The sequence below is a fragment of the Rhinoraja longicauda genome, chromosome 28, assembly GCF_053455715.1.
Source record: "Rhinoraja longicauda isolate Sanriku21f chromosome 28, sRhiLon1.1, whole genome shotgun sequence".
Classification (NCBI taxonomy): Eukaryota; Metazoa; Chordata; class Chondrichthyes; order Rajiformes; family Arhynchobatidae; genus Rhinoraja; species Rhinoraja longicauda.
The window spans coordinates 16432978-16456346 of record NC_135980.1 but is presented as its reverse complement, the minus strand read 5'-3'; the positions used below and the strand labels follow the sequence as shown (position 1 = coordinate 16456346).

Below are 23369 nucleotides of genomic sequence, written 5' to 3'. Positions count from 1 at the left end.
ATCGGTAAGTAATCTAATTCTGTGAGTAGACTGTGTTCAGCCTCTAAATGCTGGTATGGTGTTCAAAATAGCAAAAAAGAATGAATCCGTCTATGTACTTGAACATGCTGCAGAAAGGGATGGGAGAGATCTTTTGAGTACAGTTTTCATTTACTTGTTGTATTGGTCTGTGCAGATTTGGGATGTGGCAGATCCTGAAGGCAAAGGCTATCTGGATAAACAAGTATGTAAATTTTGCTTTTATTAATTCTGACATGCTGATTATTCACTAATCTATCATCCACCTAACCCTTTGTTTACAATTCAGGGCTTTTATGTGGCTTTGCGTCTGGTTGCGTGCGCACAGAATGGCCATGATGTTCGCCTGAGCAGTCTAAATGTGACACTACCGCCACCTAAATTTGTAAGTGTCTCGGCCACTGTATAAAATTGTAAATGCACATAATTTGACTGGTATTTCATTAAATATGTGTGCAGTAGAAAATGGAAATTAATTGTACTCACTATATTACTGTAACAAATCTATTAATAACATGAAAAGGACATGCTATTTTACAAAATATTACGTTATGTCTTTGTATAAAGTTGCCAGATAGAACTTCTTGTTCTACAGACCTGTGCTCACAGTTGTAGAATAACAGCCTTTTCTGTTGCTGTTGCGATCAAGTAATTTTTCACATCTGGTATTAGAACACTGGGTTATTTATTCAGCGTGTGTTCCATGAGGTCCAGCAACAGCAGAGGGTCGTAAAACACAAAGTCTGCATTTTGTGTAAGCAGGAAGTTATTTTCCAGCTAAGAAGTATCAATGTATAAATACTGCGAGCTTCCTGGTACATACAGGTGATGTGAGGAACAGGAAGATCAGTGCACTGCAGAAGCCTTCACTAAAAATTAACAGCCTTGCTCCCATAGTGGGATTTTTGATAATCCAATCCAATTCTATGCTGCATCATAGTCCACTTCAGTTAATGCTGAATGAATGCTGCTTTTGTTCTTTTGGTCAGGGCAATAAATTAAAGTCATGTTTACCCTTTCGGATGGATGTTAAATTTGAAGAATATGAGGGGAATTCATTTAGCACATTGGCCAATATTTATCCCTCGAACAGCATCACAAAAACAGGTTATTTGGTATTTATATCACTTCTATCTGTAGAACTTTGCTGTGCTTCCTTTACAAAATAGTGACACTTTGTGTCTTTGGATTGTTTTACAGTGCTGTGTGGTTCTGAGCAGTGTATCAATACAAGTTCATTTGTTCTCTTGTCATATTATTTATTTCCTGTATTGTGTGCTACATGAGGATTGATTGTGGTGTAAACTGTTGTGATGTGGTGCTATGGGATATTGTCATGCTTTGGGATATACAGTGAAAAACCTTGTTTTGCATGTGATCACGGTAAAATACCCAAACATGAATAAATTCAAACCATGCAGAATATAGCATTACAGTGACAGAGAAAATGTAAGAGGTAAAATTAGGGGATCAGAAATAAATCTTTAGCTGATAAGAGATCCGTTCAAATGTATGATGATAGTGGGGAAGAAGATGTCCTTGAATCTAGTGGGACATACTTTCAAGCTTTTGTATCTTCCTACCGACAGGAGAGGGGAGACATTTGTGATTTCAAATGCCTCTGTCAATTCTCCTCTTAACCTTCTGTGCTTGAAGTAGAGCAGCCATAGTTTCTCTATTTACAAACACAACTAAAGTTTCTAATTTCTGATGCCATTCCAATAAATGTCCTCCTTCTCAAAGGCTTCAAATCCTTCTAAAGACCAGTATTCTACCAAATGTTAGCATAACCTCCATACTTTTGTTCTCTATTAATTCTATGACATGCTACGTCAAAGATTTGTGGTCATCTGTCCTGTCTCCTTCAAAATTGTACTGTTGAATTCATTTTATTTGTGATCTTTTCAATGAAAATGCATCTTTTCACACTGTTCTGGTTTAGTTTTAATCTGCCAAACTGCTCATTTCACCTGTTCCTGGTCTGTTAACATTCAGCCAGTTAATACCTTTCCAAATTTCTTGTCGTTTACATTTAAAATTATGTTGTTCATGTTGACGAGCATGCTATTCACACACATTAAAGTTCTGATAAAGAATTTATTTGGAAATCTTGAAGGTTCTGCCTCTGGCTCAGGAGGTGATGTTTGTTGTGCTCTTTTCCAACTCAAGGGGGTCTGGATTCCTATGCTCTCACCTGACTAATTTGGGCAAAATGTGTAGGAAAGAACTGCGGATGCTGGTTTAAATCGAAGGTAGACATAAAATGCTGGAGTAACTTAGCGGGACAGGCAGCATCTCTGGAGAGAAGGAATGGGTGACGTTTCAGGCCAAGACCCTTCTTCAGACTGATGTCAGGGGAGTGGGCGGTACAGAGATAAAATGTAGTCGGAGACAGTAAGACTGATGGGAGAACTGAGAAGGGGAAAGGGATGGAGAGAGAGAGGGAAAGCAAGGGCTATTTGAAGTTAAAGAAATCAATGTTCATAACGCCGGGGTGTAAGCTACCTAAGCGAAATATGGGGGGGCTGTCCCTCCAATTTGCGCTGGGCCTCACTCTGACAATGGAGGAGGCCCGGGACAGAATGGTCAGATTGGGAATGGGAGGGGGAGTTAAAGTGTTGAGCAAACGGGAGATCAGGTAGGTTAAGGTGGATTGAACGGAACGATTGCCGAGCCTGCGCTTGGTCTCGCTGATGTACAGAAGTTGACACCTGGAACAGCGGATACAGTAGATGAGGTTGGAGGAGATGCAAGTGAACCTCTGCCTCACCTTCAAAGACACTGTCGGGGTTCTTGGATGGAATCGAGGGGGGAAGTAAAGGGACAGGTGTGACTAATTTGGGCCACAGTTCCTGTGCTTCCCTTTGATTGTCTAGGACCTGGATCCTGTGCTCCCTACTAACTCTACAGGACCTATTTCTTGTGCTAAATTCTGACTCATTGGGCCCCAGGTTCCAGCATTTTCTTCTGTCTCACCAAGACTCTGGTTCCCCTGCTCCCTCTGTCTCATCAGGATTCTAGTCCCCATACTCTCTCTATCTCACTGGGGCTCTGGTTCCACATTGTCGATTCACTGAGGCCTGGTTCTGCGCTCCTGATTCACTGAGGCCTGATTCTGTGCCCCTGATTCACTGAGGCCTGGTTCCCCACTCCTTTCTGATTCACTGAGAACCTTTGTTGCCATGCTCCCTTCCGACCCAGTGGTGCCCCTGTTCCCGTGTGACTTTGCAGCCCACTGGGACTCCAGTTTCAACATCCCTGACACCTACGTGCATATTCAATTCACTGTTCAGGACCCTGTTTCCTACGTGATCTATAAATTTATCGAGCTCCCTGGAAAAAGTATTATAGTACTGTGTAAAGTTAAAAAAGTGAGTTATAAGTATGTTGATGTATCAACAGAAGCAGCATTCAATAGTTTGGAAAATTTGTGAGTCAGGCACCCCTTAATTCCCAAGCGTGCTAGAGTATTGGACGTAGTATATATTGAAAAAAATTGATGTCAGTACTGTTCCCCAATGCGACACCATTGTATAGTTTCCTCCAATCTGGAAATTAAGTTTTCAACATTCTGCTACCAGTTTATTAGCCAGTTTTGTATACATGCTGGTACTTTCCTTTAATCCCACACATGACACTGTCACAATATGCGTATTCCACAACTTTATGAAAATTACTTTGAATGTCATAATACCCTTGTTATGGAACATAGAACAATACAGCACAAGAACAGGCCCTTCAGCCCACAATATCTGTGTCGAACATGATGCCAAGACCATCTCTTATCTACTTGCATATATTCCACCATTCCCTGCATACCCATACACCTATCCAAAAGTCTCTTAAATGCCACAATTGTATCAGCCTCAACCACTTGTAATGTTATATACTTCTATCAGTTGTAATGTTATATACTTATATACTCCTGGCAACCTCTGCCATTCCAGAGTAGGCAATCCAAGTCTGTCCAACCTCCAAATAAAGAAGTACAGAGGTCTAGGTGTTCTTGTTTGCTTAGAATCAGATATTACAAGTAATTGGTAAGCAAATTGCAAATTAGCATTTATTCCAGAGGTATTGGAATTTAGAAATGACAAAATATCGTTACAACTTTACAGGATGCTGGTGTGGCCACTCCTGAAATACAGGAACAGTTTTAGAAGAAGGGTCTCGACCTGAAATGTTACCCATTCCTTCTCTCCAGAGATCTTGCCTGTTCCACTGAGTTATTCCAGCTTTTTGTGTCTATGTTCCCTGATTTAAGAAAGGATGTACCAGCATTGGAGGCAATCCAGAAGAGATCTCCTAGGCTAAATTCTGGGATGAAAGGGTTGTCATCGCTGCTAAAGGATTTAGTTATGTTTTCTTTGCAATTTAGAACACTGATGAGTGATTTAATTCAAACGCGAGGGGAGGAATGGAGCATGACAAGGTCGATGTTGAGATGTTGCATTACTGGGAGAGTCTTGATTCGGGAATGTTTTTAATAGATATCCAATGCATCTTCTATTGATACCTTTGTGTCGTGCTCAGCTACTAACAGCTCCAGCCGTGGCCTGCACCAGGGCTTTAAAATGAGTTATTTATAATACTGTGTGGAGCAGAAATAAAAGTAATTGTGTACCACACCTGATAATTCAGTTCTGAGTTGTTGCTGGATTTCACTGGGCTATTTTTATTACCTACTAGCCCGAGTGGACCCGTTGGGGTCCTTATCCTCTCCTTATCCCCATCCTCCTCCCTCCCCCCCCCCCACTCACCCACTCCATCCCCCTTAACCCCCCACCTCCTCTCACCCACTCACACACTCCATCCCCTCTCAAGCTCCCTTTTCCTCCCCCCTCCACTCCCCCCCCCACCCCACTCACCCACTCCATTCCTCCTCAACCCCCCTTATTCCCCCCACCTCACCCACTTCATCCTCCCTCAACCCCCCTTAAAACTCCCCCATGGCCGGGGTGGTAATTTATTAATGGCCTAGGATGATTAATCTCAAAGATGAATTTGTTGTAGAACTAAAAGCAATTTCCACTGCAATTTTCATTTTTCATTTCATTGCTGGTACGAGTGCTTGAATGTGTGACTTTTTGCAAGAACTCGCTCTCGGAGCTTTCCATTTTTTGGTTTACTAACTAATTGACTTTTTGTGTTTTTTTACAGCATGACAGCAACAGTCCCTTATTAATAGTGCCCTCTCCCTCTTCAGACATGCACTGGGCTGTAAGGGTGAGTTGGGTAGCTGACCATACCATTTTGACTGATTTGAATGAGTTAGGTTTTATAAAGTGTAAAACCAATCCAGATTGGATGTATTGGTATTCACTTTCTGCAATGGACCCTTGAGAAAATAATTTGGTTAGTCTCAACTGTGTTTCGAATCGGAAAGGATTTTATGGTAAATAGCTGCTCCAGCTTGACACCTAGTAAAGGTCTGGTAGAAGGGAAATAAAGTAATGTAATAATGTAGCAAAGAGTGTTGTAATAAAGTTTGAATGAGTAAGAGAACTTTATTCTACCTTTAAATCTTTACCCGAATTGGTGTCAGATGAAAATTTAAGGAGAGCAATGTTTGAGGAACGAGGGTCAAGATGTATCATAGATTTCTTAACTTTGTGCCAACAATTTTCATTATCTTCCTTTCTTTGAAACGATGTCATATGAAAATGGATTTTCAAAATTCATACCAAGAAAATTAAGATGATCTGCATGAGGTCTTTGGGTGCATGTAAAGGGAAAACCTTCCCTAAACTAAGTGTCACTAAATGTGACATCATTACTCTAATTATTCATAAATCTAATGGGGAAATATTTTTTTTTTAACTCAGATTGTTTAGAATTTGGGAATGGGACCTGAGACAAATAAGATAACTGGTTTGAAAATATCTCCATATATTAGAGAAAAAAAGGAAGAAAAATGACTGAGATAAGATACTTAGAACTAGAAGGATTATGAAACTTATCTGACTAATTAAACTAGTTCCCAAAAAATGGAAAATTATGAATTAAAATCAATACATTAGAAATGCAGCATGGCAGCTAATCCCTACATTTTGGAAAACATTAAATGAACACAGTATAATTTGATATATTGTGCTGAGGGGTGAGCTTTAATCCAATTTAGATGAGAATGCATTATAATTTAAAACTATTTTTAAGGTGGATACATTGCTGCAAAGCTTTGGAGTTATAGTGCAGAGCAATAAAAGGGTAGTACTTTAACAATTTTAATTCACTGTCACTGAATATAATTGAGAAAACTTATTCGTAGAGAGTTGTAAATCTGTGGAATTCTATGCCTCAGAAGGCAGTGGAGGCCAAATCTCTGAATGCTTTCAAGAGAGAGCTAGATAGAGCTCTTAAGGATAGCGGAGTCAGGGGGTATGGGGAGAAGGCAGGAACGGGGTACTGATTGAGAATGATCAACCATGATCACATTGAATGGTGGTGCTGGCTCGAAGGGCCGAATGACCTATTCCTGCACCTATTGTCTATTGTAATGTGGAGACAAGTAGATGATAAGATGAACAGTTTGAATATTAATGAAAAATCATAGAAGAAAACATACTGTATTATGCATGGTGCATTTGTAACCTATCAAAATGGTTAAACATTTGAAAGGTACCTAAACAAAAGATTTGCTCTTTAATAACCATATTGGAAACAAAGTAATGATTGTGGAATAAATCCAAACTTTCAAAACCAAATATTGGATTGAATATTTTAAGCATCTCATTAAGATGAAGGGCTAACTTATCCTTAACTCCTTCTCAACAGCCCGAAGAAAAAGCCAAATTTGATGGAATTTTTGAAAGCTTGTCCCCATCAAATGGCCTCCTATCAGGTGACAAGGTCAAACCTGTGTTGATAAACTCAAACCTACCTCTTGATGTCTTGGGAAGGGTGAGCATGATACAGTTTATATCCAACCATTTTTTGTTGTAAATGTAGATTTGAGATTGCATTTATTAATATAGATATTTGAGATCGATGTTGTTTACATCAATACAGTAATATCTTGATTAAAGCTACCCTGCATTGCGCTACTCTGCTATAGCGTTCCTTCAATTTCAAGCTTTCTTTTGTCCAAAAAGAAATGTGAAAAAATGGTCAAAATTTGTATGTTTGAACAACCCGCAAGAGTGCCTATATTTGTTTCGGTGGAGCCTGCAGCAGTCATCAATAACATTGTTGAGCTGGCCAATGAATGGGGAGTAGAGTTGAAGATGTGGACTGTGAGGAAGGTTGTCAAAGTATACAGCAGGATCGAGGTTAGCAACAAAAATGGGCAAAGAATGGCAGATGGAGCTTAATTCAAGCAACAGTGAGGCATTGCACTATGGGAGGTCAAATGTAAGGGAAAAGTATACAATTAATGGCATGATCCCTAACAGCATTGATATACAGATGGATCTCAGGGTTCAAGTCCATAACTTCCTGCAAGTGGCAACACAAGTAGATAAAGTAGGAAGAAGGCTTATGGTAAACACAAATTGCTGGAGTAACTCAGCGAGACAGGCATCATCTCTGGAGTGAAGGAATGGGTGACGTTTCAGGTCAAGATAGAAGGGTGTCAATCCGAAACATTACCCATTCCTTCTCTCCAGAGATGCTGCCTATATGGCTGAGTTACTCCAGCATTGTGTGTTTATCTTCAGTTTAAACCAGCATATGCAGTTTCTTCCTACACAAGGCTTATGGTGGGTTTGCTTTCGTAGGTTGAGGCATTGAGTTTAAGAGTCAGAAAGTCATGATAGAGCTTTATTGAACATTGGCAGGGCACATTTAGAGTATTGTGATAGTTCTGGTCGCCTCATCACGGCTAAAATATTCTGTGCATGTAAATGTACAGAGGAATCTTGGCATACAAGTCCAGAACACCCTGAAAGTGGCAAGTAGATTGGGAAAGAAGGCTTGTGGTATGCTTGTTTTCATAGGTCGTGACATTGAATGTAAGAGTCAAGAAGTCATGATGCAGCTTCATAGGACTTGGTTAGGCCACATTTGAAGTATTGCTTGCAGATCTGGTCAGCCTATTACAGGAAACCTATGGAGGCTTTGGAAAGCATGCAGAGGTTTACCAGAATGATGCCTGGTTTAGTGTGTTTAGCTACATACTCTCTGTAGCAAAGGGAGAGGTTGGTCAGACTTGGATTGTTTTCTCTGAAACTCCAGAGGTTGAGGGGAGACCTGATAGAAGTATATAAAATTATGAGAGGCATAGATAGGGTAGACAATCAAAACCTTTTTCCTGGCATGGAAAATTCAAATACTGGAGGTCATAGGTTTAAGGTGAGAGAGACAAAGTTTAAAGGGGATATGTGGGGCAAGTTTTTTAATACAGAGGGTGATGAGTGCCTGGAACACGCTGAAGGCAGATGCGATAGTGGCATTTAAGAGGCTTTTTGATAGGAATATGGATATGGAAGGAATGGAGTGATATAGAGTATGTGCAGATAAATAAGAGATGGTATTGGCATCATGTTCGGCACAGACATTGTGGGCCGAAGATTCTGTCTTGTGTTGTACTGTTCCATGTTCTATTACTATATTAGACTATTTATTATTACCCATAGTCATCATATACATTACAATATACAGTACTGTATATATCTCAGATTAAAAATAATTTATCAGGCTCGCATCTCCTTTTATGCTATTGCCCCTGCGGTGCGCCGTTTCGTTTAGTGCTCCATTTTCTAGGAATGTATCTAATGCGCTAGTTGCAATATTAATTACATTATGGCAACACCTTTCATTAAAATCAGAACAGCATGATGAAGTGTTGCAGCAACCAGGCTGCATACTGAAGCAGAAGACACAGAAAAAACAGTTGAAGTTCAATTAAAAGGATATAATGTTCTTAAGAATGCTCCTGTTTACTGAGGTTTACATCATTCAATATTTTAACAAAAATTAGTTCCTAAAGTTTCTAACTTTGATAGTAGTTAGATTCTTAATGGGAATATCACAGATCATTAAGTAAACCATAAGCTATTCTTTGAACAAAATCCAGTCAGAGTAAAAGATTCATTTTTACAAATATGACAAAGAAACCAGTCTGAAGTCCCACTATGGACTTGGAACATTTCCCATTATGGGGAACTCGTCTTGCAAACAATAATATCAAATTACAAATTAATTGAAAATGTATTGGAACACAACAGAAATTAACTTATAGGTAGACACAAAGTGCTGGAGTAACTCAGCGGGACAGGCAGCATCTCTGGAGAGAAGGAATGGGTGACGTTTCGGGTCGAGACCCTTCTTCAGTCTCGACCCGAAACGTCACCCATTCCTTCTCTCCAGAGATGATGTCTGTCCCGCTGAGTTATTCCAGCACAGTATCTTCCTCCGATTTAAACCAGCATTTGCAGTTATTTCCTAGAAATTAACTTATTCCTGCTAGTTGGTGTAAAGAATCACTGATGATTGTTAATTGTTGGTTTTATGAAATATTTTATTATGATCACATGGTTGAAAGAACATATTTTGTAATTAAGAACAAACTATTATCAAAAATGTATCTTCTGGTCAAAAGCGCTTAAGTGAGTGGCCAATAATTTAGGACAAAGTTTAACCATATAACTTGCTGTGTGTACCTGAACCTTAACTAAATGATGATATGAAGAAGAAAAAAAAGGAACTCTGTTCAGGAGAACTACCTGGTGGAATTTGTTACTTTAAAATTGATCTAATTTTGTGTATTATGTTCCATTTATCTGAACAGTGTGGTGGATCAAATAACAAGCTTTCACAATTACAGAGCTGTAGCTCTGAGGGTTCTCTCAGTTGCACTCATCCCACAATACAGTTTAGATGGCATAGCCTTGAGACTTTAGAGATACAGCGTGGAAACAGGTCCTTTGGCTAACTGTGTCCGTGCTGACCAGTGATTACCGCATACACTGGGGACAATTTACAGAAGCCATTACTCTACAAAGCTGTACAATTTTTGAGTAGAGGAGGAAACAGGAATACCTGGAGGAGAACCCACATGGTACAGACAGCACTCGTAGTCAGGATGGAACCTGGGTCTCTGGCGCTGAAGACAGCAACTCAGCCGCTGTGCCACTGTGCTGCCCTTTGACCAACTGTAAAAGACGATAGGGAGGTAGGGTTGAAATAGAATTTTGAGAAGCGTTCAATCTTGATTGAGCACTTTAAGCAAGATTGGACATGATTGGGTCATGGCAGTGTACATATCTCCTATGCTATGATTTGAGATTTATTTCTGATAAATGATCTTGGACCTGAAATGTTAATTATGCTTATTTCCACAAGCACTGTCTAATCTGTGGTGTTTCCTGAATTTTCTGTTTAATTGTGGATTTCCAGCATCTTCAGTTTTTTGATTTTTAAGATATATTTCTTCTAATCTTTTTGCTAAATTATAGTTAAGGCAAAACTTGGTTTAATCCCTTGGGATTAATTTCCTGTCATCTTTTTATCTGAATCAGGTTTGGGACCTTAGTGATGTTGATAAGGATGGCCACCTGGACAGAGATGAATTTGCTGTGGTAAGTCTTGAAGTATTTGTGAGGCCATATGGAGTGGCTACTGCTGGCTACATTCAAATAGGGGCTTTAAAATAATTACTGTATCCAAAGCCACTGTAAAGGGATTAATCTAAACAAAACAAAAATCTCTTCTGTAACCGATTTCAGTCTCTTTACTTTTTGTATTTTTGGTTTTGAACAACAATCTGTCAGTAGATTATGCCTTGAAACTCTGGTCCTGTTTGAATTTATGCTTGGTGATAGGAATGTCTGGAATTTCTCTTGAATGATGCATGAATAGTTCCAGCATTTGTTGAATTTCCTTGTGTCTATAAACTTGCTGAATGTTTTAGGATTGAAAGTTCATATATGTGTGTGCATCCAAAAGGAAATATTATTTTTACAGACCGTTGGAACGTGTGAAATGATAGGGATTATTCTTAGGGTGAGGGTGGGGGATCCAAAAGTTGTGTGGAGCATATTATTGGAATCAGGGGTTGCATTTGAGACAGGTTTGGAAATTTTCCAAAAGAATAGTGTAAACTAAAAAGCAGCATTAAAGCCCCTTATGGCATACTCTGCTTTGTTCTAAGATTCTGTGAAGAATTGGTAAGTCACAGTTAGAATATTGAAATCAATGTTAACAAAAGTTCATTAAACAAAATAAAGTGAGGGAAAAATAAATGAATTAGACTTGAATTAAGAACCATCACTTTAAAAAAACCTCCAATAATTGATAGCTGAAAGAATGGAGGTCTCCACTTGTTAAACTTAATTTTGTGTGATAGGATTTTGTTTAAGAGTAATAAAGATTTGCTGTGTTGTTGAGGGGGTGCTAAGATGAAAATTGTCAGGTTCTGACGTTTTCTGGTGACAGCTTACTCTGAGGCGCTGTTTAATGTACAGTAAATGTTTCTGATACACAGTACTTTGATGGTTCCAGATCAGCCCATTTTCTGGCCAATTGAATGTTATATTGCAACACAGGATCTTACATAGTGGAATAAATTTTCGAGGGAACCCAGTTAGTTTAAAAGAAGAGTGGAAAAAGGCAACTAATGAGGCAGATTCATTAGGATTTCCGAATAGTTGGATAAAACATTAACTGCGTTTTATTGACATAGAATACAGTAAACCCTCGCAACAATGGGCCTCTCTATAATGGATTTCAGTTATAGCGGACTGAGGCACCCGTCATACTGCGCCCCACTTCCGCCAGATACCCAATGAGTTGGTGCCTTGGAAAGTCTTGTAGGTGGGAGAGAGAGAGCCTCTCAGACTTCCTTATTCTCATTTTTATAATGTATGTACAGTCCGCGAAGTTGCTATTCAAATTTTGTTTAATTAACATTCAGTACTGTTAGCTTCTGCTATTTCTTCAGCAAATTCGGTCCGATATACTATGGTTCTTTTGATGTAATATTTTATTGTTTAAGGGTTCCCACTATATTGTGTCATGTAAATGCACAGAGGGATCTTGGGGTCCAGGCCCATAACTCCCTGAAAGTGGCAACACAAGTAGATTGGGAATGAAAATTTATGGTATGCTTGCTTTCATAGATCGTGGCATTGAATATAAGAGTCAAGAAGTGATAATGCAGCTTCATAGGACTTTAGTTAGACCGCATTTGACATGTTCCATGCAATTCTGGTTGTCTCATTGCAGGAAGAATGGGGAGGCTTTGAAAAGGGTGCAGACGATGTTCACCAGAATTATGCCTGGATTAGGGGGTATTAGTTACAGGGTGTGGTTGGACAGACTGGGACAATTTTTCTGGAACGCTGGAAGTTGCGGGGAAATCTGATAGAAGTATATAAAAGTATATCAAAAGTAATAAAAGGTAGAAGTATATAAAATTATGCGCTGCCGGTGGTGGTTGAATCAAATACAATAATGGCATTTCAGAGACTTTTAGATCGGCATATGGATATGGAGAGAATGGAGGGATATGGATTATGTGCAGGTAGATGAGATGGTCTTTGGCATCATGTTCGGCACGGACATTGTGGACCAATAGGTCTGTTTTTGTGCTGCATTGTTCTAGGCAGACAAAGTACCAAATATTCCACCAATAATTCTACCAACTAGTAATTATTAATGGAGAGGTGGGGATGGATATTCAATTTTCCAATTGTGCCATACCTCGCCTTAAAAAGCATAACGTTTGAATTAAAAAATATACTAAATAGATATTTACTGATGAAAACAGGGGGTAATATCTAAAAGTTACAGTCAGATTCCAAACGTGGAACTGCTTTTACTGCTGAACTATCGACAGCATGTCCCTTTGTTACATTTGCAGGCAATGCACCTTGTTTACAGAGCCTTGGAGAAGGAGCCAGTTCCACCTGCTCTACCGTCTACACTTCTGCCACCATCCAAGAGGAAAAAGCAAGGAGCATCACTCGTTGGTTCTGTGCCAGTTTTACCTGCCAGTCCTCCACCTAAAGATAGCCTGCAATCTACTCCATCACATGGTAGTATTAACAGCTTAAATAGTGCGGGGAGCATCTCTCCAAAGCATATCAAACAGGTGATTGATAAAAATCATTCTTGCATCTTGATGATATTTTCTTTATTATCACAGCTCATTTTGTGGTGATAGTATATGGATTCAGGTTTCCATACGGCATCATAAGAGCAGCTCTTTGATTTGTCTGTCTTTTTCTCTACTGAATGCATTTTCTCACCACAATAGTATGATTAAAATCAAAAACTTTTTATTTGGAAATAGGATATCTGCCTGATCTGTGATGATACTCCATGAAGTAGTACCGACTAGTCCGTATTAATCTATTACACCTGTCCTACCTTTCATTGAGATCATAGCTTTTTTATAACCTAACCACATTCCTGCATCCATGATTACCTTAGCCATCCTTCCACCCCCACTTCCCCCAGATTCTCCCACTCACCTGCACACAAGGGGCAACTTAAAGTGGCCAAGTAACCTTCAAACCCACATGCTATTGGAATGTGGTAGAAAACTGGAGCACCCAGAGGAAATCCGTGGTATCACAGGAAGAATGTGTAAGCACCACACAGACGGCACTGGAGATTGGGATTGAACCTGGGTCATTTGCTCGGTCACGAGGAGCAGCACCAACATCCACCGCCTCTCTGACCTTCACCGCCTTCCCTGCTGAACCCAGGCCCGGACCACCGAAACTGCCGCAACTGCAGATTCTCACCGCCTCCCTGGGGCCACTGCCACTGCTGTCGCCAACCTTCACTATCTCCCCAGGGCCACTGATGCTGCAGCGATTGACCCGTATCTCTATTCCTGCCCCCTACGGGCCTCCATCAGCGACTCCGCCGACCCTCACCTCTCCATCGCCCACCAGTGGGCTGGAGCCGTCGCTTCACCTGAGTTCCAGGCTCAGCACCAGACCCACAACCTCCACGATGCAGACTCCGACAGCATGTGGCCTGACTCTTCTGGGTCTTACTGATTCCCCCTCCTACAGGGAACGTCAGCAGTGATGGGTCTTCCCCTTCCCCCTCTTTTAACCAGGTTACTCCGACCACACCCCAGCCATACAATAGTTCTCACACCCCCCTCCTCCCTGTACACCGACTATCCCCCCCACCAGCTCTCGCCTCGGCCTTTGTCCACTCCTCGGCCCTCCTCTGACCCCAACCCCCACCCATGTCGTGTTTTCACCATCCCCCCTGACCTCCCCGTTTCTGATACGGAACAGTCTGCCCTCAACAGAGGCCTCACCTTCGTTCCCCTCCGCCCCCTCCTCAACGAGTTCCGAGTCCTCCATGACGTAGAGCCTTTCTTCCGTCGCCTCCGCCTCCGTGCCTTTTTCTATGGGAAGTAATCCTCACCACCCAGTGATGACCCCATTCTCCTGTCTCCACCGGTCCCCCTCTTCTTGGACTCCCCAGAACGGCCATCTACCCTCTCTAGACCTCTTTATTTCTAATTGCCGGCGTGACATCAACCGTCTCAACTTTTCCACTCTCCTTACCTACTCCAACCTTGCCCCCTCTGAACGTACAGCCTCCACTCACTCTGCAGCAACCCTGACAGTATAATCAAAAGCCGCCGACAAGGGAGGTGCCGTGGTAGTCTGGCGCGCTGAACTCTACCGGGCTGAGGCCAGGCGACAACTCTCAGACACTTCCTCCTACTTATCCTTGGACCATGATCCCACAGATGAGCACCAGGCCTTAATCTCAAACACCATTACAGATTTCATCACTTCTGGCTGTCTGCTTTCCACAGCCTCCAACCTTATCGTTTCCCAGCCCTGCACAGCCCGTTTTTACGTTCTCCCCAAAATCCACAAACACACATGCCCTAGCAGGCCCATTGCTTCTGCCTGCTCCTGTCCCACGGATATGATTTCCACGTACCTTGACTCCATCCTATCCACTCCCGGTCCAATCTCTCCCAACCTATGTCCAAGATACCTCACATGCCCTTCGTCTCTTTAATGACTTCCGCTTTCCGAGCCCCCATTCCCTCAATTTTACTCTGGGCGTTCAGTCATTCTACGCCTCCATCCCCCACCATGAAGGCCTTAATCAACTTCACCACCAATTTTCATCCTGCACAAAAAGTACTTGGACCATTTCCGACACCTCCCTCCCCTTTCTTGATCTCACAGTCTCCACAAGAAATAAACTATTGACTGACGTCTATTACAAACCTACTGACTCTCACAACTATCTTGGCTACACTTCTTCCCACCCTGCTTCCTGCAAAGACTCTATTCCTGGAAATACTCCCAATTCCTCCGTCTATGCCGCATCTGCGCCCAAGATGAGGTGCTCCATACTAGAACATCCGAGATGTCCTCATTCTTTAGGGGATGGGGGTTCCCCTCTCCCATCATAGATGAGGCCCTCACTCATGTCTCCTCGGTATCCCGTAGCTCCGCCCTTGCTCCCCATCTCCCAAGTCGCAACAGAGACAGAGTCCCCCTAGTCCTTACCTTCCACCCCAACACATTGAAATTTCCGCCACCTCCAATGGGATCCCACCACTAGCCACATTTTCCCATTTCCAACTCTTTCCTCCTTCTGCAGAGACCGTTCCCTCCGCAACTCCCTGGTTAACTCATCCCTTCCCACCCAAACTACCCCCTCCCCAGGTACCTTCCCCAGCAACCACAGAAGATGCAACACCTGTCGCTATACCTCCTCCCTCAACTCTGTCCAGGGACCCCGACAGTCATTTCAAGTTAGGCAGAAGTTCACTTGCACCTTCTCCAACCTCATCCACTGTATCCGTTGTTCAAGATGTGGACTCTTATACATCGGCGAGACCAAACGCAGGCTGGGCAATCGTTTCGCAGGACACTTTCCCTCAGCCCGCGTGAACCAACTTTATCTCCCGGTTGCTGGGCACTTCAATTCTCCTTCCCATTCCTACACAGACCTTTCTGTCCTCGGTCTCCTCCATTGTCAGAATGAGGCTAAACGCAAATTGGAGGAACAGCATCTCATATTTCGCTTGGGCAGCTTACAGCCCAGTGGTATGAATATTGATTTCTCTCACTTCAGGTAGCCCCGACATTCCCTCTCTCTCTCTATCCCTCCCCCACCCAAGTCACACTAGCCTCAATTTCACCCTACAAACTGTTTCATTTATCATTATTTTTTGCATATCTTTCATTCATTGTTCTTTATCTCCACATCACCGTCTATATCTCTCGTTTCCCTTATCTCTAACCAGTCTGAAGAAGGATCTTGACCCGAAATGTCACCCATTCCTTCTCTCCAGAGATGCTGCCTGTCCCGGCTGAGTTACTCCAGCTTTTTGTGTCTATCTTCGGTTTAAACCAGCATCTGCAGTTCCTTCTTACACTATAATTTAGGCCTGAGTAACAATCAGTCCACTAATTATTGATTGCCAATCTGACATTTAACGCGTTCTCTTATCTCCCGTTGCTCAACCAGATGCCTAGTCATGTCAACAGTTATGTGTCACATTCAATGAACCTCAGCTGTAGCTAACTGTCTCTTGAGAGGTACATTACATTAAAAGCCTTCTTGAAATGTACATTAATAACTTGCTCACTCCCCTGTCCTTCTCCTCAGGCAGTCCCTCATGTTTGAGGATAAATTATCTCCAGTCCATTTCTGGGGGGTTTAAGATGGCTAATGGAAACCCTAGATGAGGCAGGTGATGGGTGGGCAGACAGGTAATTTGAAAGGTGGTTCGTTCCTTCAGTCATTCATCACAGGATTTCTTGTGAGCTTCTGATATGTGGCCTTGGTTAATCAGGTTAATCAGATATGACTTGCTCCGTACAGAATCGTGTAGTTGTGATTGATCAGGAGAAAAAAAATCAGAACACTATGTTAAAAATTCTGTAAATATTTTGATAAGTGTTGGGATAATTCCTTAGTTTTTACTACTTCACTGCTCATTCTAGCAATTCATTTCGAGACCTGAGTTAAATGCTGTTTTTTTTCTTTTTGAGCTGTGATATTAATGCTCTTGTTGCTAGGCATGTGCACACTGAAATATTTTTGATTAATTTAATTTCATGACTTCTTTGGGTAAGTCTTTGAAAAAAAAAAATGAAGTTGAGTATAGATGTTGAGAGGTCATGTTGTAGTTGTATAAGACATTGGTGAGACTCCATTTAGAGTATTGTGCTCAGTGTTGAATACCATGTTATGGGAAAGATATTGTCAAGCTTGAAATGGTTCAGAGAAGATTTACGAAGATGTTGCCACGACTAGAGGGTCTGAGCTACAGGGAGAGGTTAAGTAGGCTGGGTCTCTATTCCTTGAAGCGCATGAAGACGAGGGGTGATCTTATAGAGGAGTATAAAATCATGAAAGGAATAGATCGGGTAGATGCACAGAATCTCTTGCCCAGAGTAGGGGAATCGAGGTCCAGAGGACATAGGTTCAAGGTGAAGGGGAAAAGATTTAATAGAAATCTGAGGAGTAACTTTTTTCACACAAAGGGTGGTAGGTGTATGGAACAAGCTGCCAGAGGAGGTAGTTGGGGCTGGGACTATCCCAACATTTAAGAAATAGTTAGACAGGTACATGGACAGGACAAGTTTGGCAGGATATGGACTAAGCGCAGCCAGGTGGGACTAGTGTAGCTGGGACATGTTGGCCGGTGTGGGCAAGTTGGGCCGAAGGGCCTTTTTTCACACTGTATCGCTCTATGACTTTGTGTATTCCTTATTCAACAAAGGCTTAATTAGATCTCTGCTTTTGTCTCTGACTTGTTCATAGTATGCTTTTCCCAAGATAGTAGTTTCCAGTTATTCTCATATTGATTATGAAAGTATTTTCTTTCTGCAGCTAATCCGTCTTTCGGTGCTTTACTCCAAGTGCTCTTTCAAAGCTCTTTTCAAACTGTCCACACGAGTGTGCTATTGAAGCAGATCTTAATTTCTGTTGTTCCAAGACCCCTGTGCCATGTTTTATAAATCTGTAACTAGTTCTTCACTGCACAATAGGGAAAGTACCAGTTGTGAATCTGAAATCAATAGGGTTTGAACTGGATTATGCTTCTTATTTGTACACATTTGTGTGATTTCATGGCTATTATCATTTCCATTACAAACACATATAATAATGTGAATATTATCCTTTCAGATACTTCATACTGCCGGTAGATAGAGGAGTTGAAGATTGAAGTCAGGATTCTGATTTGTGATTCTATATGTTGGATTACTTTTGCGCTATGATTATATTGTAGTGATCTGGCAAAACCATTGTTTGTTGCAGCCAATAAACTGGGTTGTGCCAACTAATGACAAGATGCGGTATGATGACATCTTTCTCAAAATAGACTTGGATATGGATGGGTATGTGAGTGGATTGGAAGTAAAAGATATCTTCATGCAATCAGCACTTCATCAGAACATCTTGGCTCATATATGGTAAGAGACATACATTCACATGACAAGTGGCTTAGTTGATGTCGTGGTGTCGCATAGCATAAACCTTTTGGCCCACCAAGTCCATGGTGACCATTGTATAAATCTGCACGAGAACGTAAAACAGTACAGTACAGGAACAGTCCTTCGCCGCACAATGTCCCTGCCGACTAAACCTATTTACCCACATTTTGGTCTGTTGCTTTCTATGCTTGGTGATTCAAGTGCTTGTCTGGATGCTTCTTAAATGTTCTGAGGGACACTGGCCTCACCACTTTCTCTACGTGGATGAAAAAAAGATTCCCCCCGTCAAAACCCCTCTAAACCTACTCACTTCTTGTTTCAGGCACCACCACCAAAGGATAATGATTCTTATTATCTACTCCATCAGTTCCCCACATAACTTTGCAGAACTGTATTAGGTCACCCCTCAGTTTCCTCCATTCCAGAGTATACAAATCCAGCCTGCCCAATCTCACCTTTTAACCAAAGTACTCTAACCCATGTAACATCTTGATGAATCTCCCCTGCATCCTCTCCTGCACATTTGTTTTCTTCTTAAAGTGTTCTTAAAATTCTTAAAATTCGATGCCATTGCTGATGAAGTCAAGCATCCCATTTGCCACCTTCACAATCCTATCTCTCTGTGCTGCCACTTTCAACGATCAATAGACGTACCATAATGTGTAGGAAAGAACTGCAGATGCTGGGTTAAATTGAAGGTAGACACAAAGGTAGACTTGTACCATTAGATCCCTATGTTCATCAATACTCCCTTAGGCCATATTATTTACTGTATATGTTCTCTTATTCCAATATGCATCTCTTCATACTTGTCAGGTTTAAATTGTATCTGCCATTGCTCTACATACCTTTCCAGCTGATCAATATCATGCTGTATTCTAAGACAATTGTGCTCGCTGTCTACAACCCCACACATTTTCAGGTCATGGTCTTATACTTTAGAGACCTTAGTTAATGTATGTTAAACTGAAGATTCTTATGTATTCCTTCAGTGCCATTAACTGGTGAAATGAATCTTTGAGATTAATGGCAGTAATTAAAACAATTCATGCATATTTACCGACAGCAGAGGCAAATTTAATCAATGCTTTTATCTGCCTCTGGGCTGCAGACTCACTGATGGCTTCTAAAAGCACTGAGTTAAAGTAATTGCATCATAATGGTATATCACAAGGCCGCCTTTGCATGGACTTATAAGGACATTATCCATGGCATATGTATTACAAACATTACATTGCCAATATAGAGGTACTGTGTGTGGGGTAGCAAGTTCCCAATTTCTGACTTGGAAGTGTTGAGTTTCTTTCATTTGGATGAGTGGCATTTACAATTTTACCTCCCAGGCCCACACCCAGCGCTGATGGGAGGTAAAATCATCTTCAGTTAATTAACTTGATAGCACTCAATAGGAAAGATGTACTATTCAGCTCCTTAGATATGTTCAGCAATTCATTTAAATGATGAAATATAATTCTGATGAAAGATCAAGACCTGAAATGTTACCACCATTTCTTTTTCTGCACCTGCTGCCTGACTTGCTGAGTATTTACTGTGTCGTCTATTTTACTTCAGAAGTCATAATTTCTATCAACTCTAACATTTTACTTTATTTAAAATATTAAGTTATCCATGATGACCTTCACTTGACAAAATACAATGACAAAATCATTGTATATATAAATCTAATATATATAAAGAAATCCACTGACTAGAACTGTCATAGTTTTGGAAGACAAAAGGTGTTAGAGCAACTCAGCGAGTCCGGCAGCATCTCTGAAGAACAGGGATAGGTGACATTTCTGGTCAGGACCATTCTTCAGTCTGAAACATAGAAAATAGGTGCAGGAGTAAGCCATTTGGCCCTTCGAGCCAGCACCTCCATTCAATATGATCATGGCTGATCATCCAAAATCAGTTCCTGCTTTTTCCCCATATCCCTTGATACCTTTAGCCCTAAGAGCTAAATCTAACTCTCTTGAAAACATCCAGTGAATTGGCCTCCACTGCCTTCTGTGGCAGAGAATTCCACAGATTCACAACTCTCTGGGTGGAAAGGTTTTTCCTCATCTCGGTCCTAAATGGCCTGCCTCTTAGTCTTAAACTGTGACCCCTGGTTCTGGACTCCCCAACATCAGGAACAAAATTTTCCTGCATCTAGCCTGTCCATTCCTTTAAGAATTTTATGTTTCTATAAGAACCCCTCTCATCCGTCAAAATTCCAGTGAATACAAGCCCAGTCGACCCATTCTTTCATCATATGTTAGTCCCACCAGCCCGGGAATTAACCTGGTAGGACCCTTAACCCGAAAAGTTGCCTATCCATGTTCTTCGGAGATGCTGCCTGATCCACTGAGTTGTTCCAGCAATTTGTGTCTTTTTTTGTAAACCAGCATCTGCAGTTCTTTGTATCACTGCTATAAATTTGAATATTATTTTTGCAAAATGGGCTTTTGAGATGTTGAAAAGGTTTGAATACAAGTGAATTTTATCCACGGTGCTCTTTGAATTTTGATTGCTAGCAGGTTTCTGCAATCCTTTAACTATGGAGAGATTTCCAGCAGCAACACAGTGGCGACTGTCTTTGATTTCTTCATTTATAATCATAGGGAGTTAAGATTCCACAGCCATACATCTGAAATTGGAGCTGCTATACTCCTGCTACCTGTGTGTTCCGTTTTGTTTTTGTCCCTGCAGACTAGAACTAGATTGAAATTATATTATTGCTATATAACAGCTGTTAAACTATTAAAGCTTCCTTTAATAGTTTATTATGATATTAAAAATAATGGTTTTAGTGTTTCAATGTTGAGACAACATTTATTTAATAAACTCTTTTCCAACAGGGCCCTAGCTGATACAAAGCAAATGGGGAAACTGAACAAGGAACAGTTTGCTTTAGCAATGTATCTTATCCAGCAAAAGGTCAGCAAAGGGGCTGACCCTCCGCAGGTGCTTACCCCAGAAATGATCCCACCATCAGAGAGGACTACACCAGTATCGGTAAGGACCTGACCATACCCTGATATAGGAGTTAATGAGAGACACTTTGCTGTAAACCTATCACGAAGAGCTGGTAAATTCCATAATTTAGAGCAGTTGTTTTCGGTAAAAAATACCTTGTATGGGACATGAAAATACAAGGAAGGACAAACTATCAGCGAACAACATCAAGGTCTAATCAATTGTGATGTTGTTTGTTTCTAATTAATCAATGTTGTTTCTTTCTAATTAATCGTGTGTTGAGATGGGGAGAGAGATGTGAACCCAGCATAATCTATTATTCTGTTTGAAGTCTAGATTCAGGTCACAGCTAGGCAATAACAGTTCAACTACATCTAATTCAGCTGTGAATTCAGTAGCTAACTGACGGCTGCAGAAGGTTCCGTCACTGTTCATTTGAACTTTGATCCAAACATAATTTTAGCCCAACAAATTAATGTTTGTACTGAAATTATATAACATTTTGGCATTGTGCTCTGAGTCACTGTCATTGGAAGCATTAGGAACAGTTTGGGATGGAGAAATGTACATGTGTTTTGTGAAGTCCATTGAGATAATTTCAGCAGTATAATGGCTAAACAGTTTAATCTCTAAAAGAAACCCATGATTTATCAGACACTTTGGAAAAGATCATGGGAATTTGAATATGTTTGAAATTTGTTTTCAGCATTTGACACCTGGGTCTCAAATCCTTTATGAACTGTTTTTGATACCTTGATTCAGAGGATAACCTTGAGTATAACTTGCATAGGGGGAATGTTTGTGACTACCCGAACTGTGCCTCTAATAATCTTGTATATTTCTATCAGGTCAAACCTCGGCATGCTTTGTTCCAGGAAAACAAACTCAACCTATCCAATCCCTAACCAAAATCTTGCAATCCAGAGAACATCCTGGTGAATCTCCTCTGCAGCTCTCTCCAACTCAATCACATTTTTACTGTTGTGTGTACTGATATTGGATTATTATTGGTATTGGTAAATTAATATTGGTCCAGCAGCCAGAACTGCACATAATGCTCCAAGTGCAACCTAACCAGTGTTTTATATTAATACTAGACCAAGTGGACCCGTTGGGTCCAAATCTCACTTGCATTAGTGCAGCACCCTCTCCTTCCCTCTCCCCCTCCCCTTACGTCCTTCCCCCATCCCCTTCACCCCTTCCCCCTCCCTCCCCTCCCCCACTCCTCCTCCCCCCCTGCCCCCTCCTCCCCCCTCCCCCCATCCCTCCCAATTCCCTCCTTCCCCCTCCCCCTTCTCCCCCCATCTCCCTCCCGCACCACCCTCCCTCCCCCTCCCTCTCCCCCCTCCCTCCATCCTCCCTTCCCCTCCCCCCCTTCCAAGAGGGAATGGTGAGTAAGGTGGGCCTAAAATTGTCATGCTTTTGTGTACCGTTACATCAGATAAGATTAATTTAGTCATAGAGTCACAGCGAGATACAGTGTGGAAACAGGCCCTTCAGCCCAACTTGCCCACACCGGCAAACATGTCCCAGCTACACTAGTCCCCACCTGCCTGCGTTTGGTCCATATCCCTCCAAATTTGTCCTTTCCGTATACCTGTCCAACTGTTTCTTAAACGTTGGAATAGTCCCAATCTCAACTACCTCCTCTGGCAGCTTGTTCCTTTCACCCACCGCCCTTTGTGTGATTCTTATTAAATCTTTCCTCTTTCACCATGAACCTGTCCTCTAGTCCTCGATTCCCCTACTCTGGGTAAGAGATTCTGTGCATCTACCTAATTTATTCCTCTCATGATTTTATACACCTCTATCAGATCACCCCTCATCCTCCTGCGCTCTAATGAATAGAGACCCAGCCTACTCAACCTCTCCCTATAGCTCAGACCCTTTAGTCCTGGCAACATCCTCATAAATCTTCTCTGAACCCTTTCAAGCTTGACAATATCTTTCCTATAACATGGTGCCCAGAACTGAACACAATACTCTAAATGCTGTCTCACCAAT

The 23369-nt window shown here is 41.4% G+C and overlaps 1 protein-coding gene across 9 annotated transcripts in view; it reads left to right on the top strand.

Annotated features, from left to right (window-relative positions):
• The window catches only part of eps15l1a (epidermal growth factor receptor pathway substrate 15-like 1a), a 207958-nt gene that overhangs the window by 33067 nt on the left and 151522 nt on the right, over nt 1-23369 (top strand). For 8 of the 9 annotated variants that reach the window (XR_013549081.1, XM_078423955.1, XM_078423948.1 and 5 more), the window contains exons 4-11: nt 176-223; nt 308-403; nt 5179-5244; nt 6793-6918; nt 10476-10535; nt 12818-13048; nt 18229-18383; nt 21248-21404. Coding sequence is in view for 8 of the 9 variants with exons in the window: in XM_078423955.1 (XP_078280081.1) it covers nt 176-223; nt 308-403; nt 5179-5244; nt 6793-6918; nt 10476-10535; nt 12818-13048; nt 18229-18383; nt 21248-21404 (939 nt within the window). In the remaining variant the exon portion in view is untranslated. Of the gene's footprint in view, nt 1-175; nt 224-307; nt 404-1007; nt 1126-5178; nt 5245-6792; nt 6919-10475; nt 10536-12817; nt 13049-18228; nt 18384-21247; nt 21405-23369 lie in introns of those variants that run through there. The other variant, XM_078423952.1, reaches the window with a different exon arrangement.